At 42.9% G+C, this 2,558-nt stretch overlaps 1 protein-coding gene across 1 annotated transcript in view; it reads left to right on the top strand.

The window, feature by feature from the left end:
- The window catches only part of LOC108505949 (solute carrier family 13 member 2-like), an 11,919-nt gene extending 10,130 nt beyond the window's left edge, over positions 1-1,789 (top strand). Inside the window, exons 9-10 of the mRNA XM_017832468.1 lie at positions 369-506; positions 1,250-1,789. Of these exons, the coding sequence (XP_017687957.1) occupies positions 369-506; positions 1,250-1,381 (270 nt within the window). The 3' untranslated portion in view covers positions 1,382-1,789. The remainder of the gene's footprint in view (positions 1-368; positions 507-1,249) is intronic.
- The last annotated feature ends 769 nt before the right edge of the window (positions 1,790-2,558 follow it).

Genomic DNA, 2,558 nt, shown 5'->3' with positions numbered 1-2,558 from the left:
TTAAACTGATCCACTCACCTGCAGAGCTTGGGCTGCCCTGTCTCCTCTGATAATTTCATTTTGTTCTTAACCAGTTTGAAACCACTCTACAATTTTTTCCCAAGGTTTAGAGGTGAATGCAAGCATTATTATCCATTCATACAGCAGCATCAGGAACACAAAGCCCTGACCACAAAATCAATTCTTGCATTTGTTGCATAAAGACATGGACTAGAAGTGTCTAAAGCAGCACCAAAACCTGAGTGGCTGCAGTGTTTGATGAAGGACGAGGTTTCTGACAGGGACAAATACAATCAGTTTTCTGAGAAAAGATTTCTCTGCAGTTTTGGGTATCAAAACCAGCTTCTTTGCTCTCTCCTCCTGCACAGGCTGAAGCCATTTGCCTCAACCCACTCTATGTCATGCTGCCCTGCACACTTTCTGCATCGCTGGCGTTCATGCTCCCTGTGGCCACTCCTCCCAATGCCATTGTCTTCTCCTATGGACAGCTCAAGGTTATTGATATGGTGAGCAAAATCATGTTCTTGTCAGAATTTTCACCTCTAGATTTGGTCTTTCCTTTTTCTAATATTGGTTCTTCTTGTGAGAGTGTTAGAAATCTCACTGTGCTCAGCTGATGTAAAATGGAAGGAAGATACATGAGTGCATTAATAAAGGGTCACACTCACTCAGAGCCTCAGAAAGGTGCTATTGAGCTTTTAAAGAACAGCCAAGACCTCTTGAAGATGTTCCAAGAAGAGCTGCCAATGAGAAACAGCAATGTCTAAGTGCTTGAAAAGCCCACATGTAGGGCATAGAGGTGTCAAAGAGCCCTGTCATCTGGGCAGTCCTTCTGCAGGGAGAGGGGACAGTCTGGCACATCTCACTGGGCTGCCCTGATGCCCTGAGAAATCATCCTGTTAAAGACAGATGGACACGGATGCCATGTCTCTTGATAACTTTTCTAACTTACAAGTGATCCAAGAAGAATTCCAAAGTAACATTAGGGATAAATGCCAGGTCAGAAGAGAAAGTTCTACATGAGTGAGTTCAAAGGATTTCAGAACTTCTACTTAAGGAGTTTTATATGATGGAAACTTGTTTCCCCCCCAGGAAAAATTATATTTGTGAAGAAAACCAGCTTAAAATAAGCTGGTTTGATGGACTTGTGAAAAAAGACCAAAGAGAATCTGTCAATACAAACAATCCCAACCAGCAAGAAAGGAAAGTGCTCAGTTCAACTAACAATGCTTCTTTTTTATAATTCTAGGCCAAAGCTGGATTTGTGCTCAACATTCTGGGAGTTCTGACAATAACTCTTTCCATCAATACCTGGACTTCATCTTTCCTCCAGCTGCAAATTTTCCCAACTTGGGCAAACAAGACAGGCTCGTGCCCATGAGGTGGAGAGGTGAAGGGAGCAGTGACTGTTCCTGTTAGAGCTGCAGTGAGAGCAGGACTGCCCTCCACGCCAGCTTTGCCAAGGCAGTGGTATAGAGACAGGTCTGTTCTGTGGAAAAGGGCAATCCAGCCTCAAGCAAAACTGTTCTGTTGATAACAGCAATAAAATTTTTTAACAGTGCTGTTTATCTGTCAATTTTTCACCCCAGCAGTAAGACGAGGTAACCTTTTGGCTTTTCAGCTGTCCCAGGAACCTTTAGATTTTGTGTCTCTGCAGGGGTATTTTCCCCAAGTGCTTTTCCACCCCACCTGTAAAGTTTGAGATCTGCAGCAAGAAAGAAGAGAGATGTATATATAGAGATATGTATAAAGAAGGAGAGAGACTCTGTGTTCCTGATTTCATGCATGTATTGTCACAAGAAACACCTGTATATGTGTATATGTTCAAACTGTACATGACTATTATATACTGTTATGGGCATTGACAGCATTACAGACAAATCACAGAGTCAGCCCCTTCTATTTTTGAAATACATATATTTGCTGTCCCCTTGTTATGAGTGTAAAATGCACCATAACTGAGGTTCAGTTCAGGCAGAGCAGTTATTCAACATGTGCCTCAGGTTTGCACTGAAATCTTTGCTCTGCTGCTGCCTGCCTAAATTTTGCACAAAGAATGTTGCTTTTCAGAAGTCCCACTCTGGTGGCATCCCCATACTGATTCCATCAGAGTGAACATGAGGGAATTTCACCCTAAATGAGTGCGTGCTCTTCAAAACCTTCCTTCTTTCTTTCTCAGTCCTAAACATTAGGAGACAAGGACATTGTGCAGTGTACATTTGACTTACAAAATGGCAGAATTTGCTGACCTGCAGTAGCTTCTTTCCAGTTCCAACTCTCCAGACAATTCTGGTGCCTGCTGGTCACTGATCCCTCTTGCACTGATGGTTTCACTGGCCAGTTGCTCCAGGAAATCACTGCCCTGGAAAGAACAGTCTGTTATTAACCCTTCAGTGGCTCTGACAAAGAGTGTTTTGATGTGTGATGGGGATCCAAGAGAATATCCACAGCACACACAGGACAGGCATTTATTCTCTGTTGCTAATGAGCTCCTGGGTATAATTGATTTCAAACACATAATGACTTGTTCAGGTCACTGGTAAACCACTCTCCTTTCC

This window comes from Lepidothrix coronata, unplaced genomic scaffold (genome assembly GCF_001604755.1).
Source record: "Lepidothrix coronata isolate B3197 unplaced genomic scaffold, Lepidothrix_coronata-1.0 Scaffold203, whole genome shotgun sequence".
NCBI lineage: Eukaryota > Metazoa > Chordata > Aves > Passeriformes > Pipridae > Lepidothrix > Lepidothrix coronata.
Note: the sequence above shows the minus strand (reverse complement) of the source record. Positions and strands in the feature narration are given on the sequence as shown.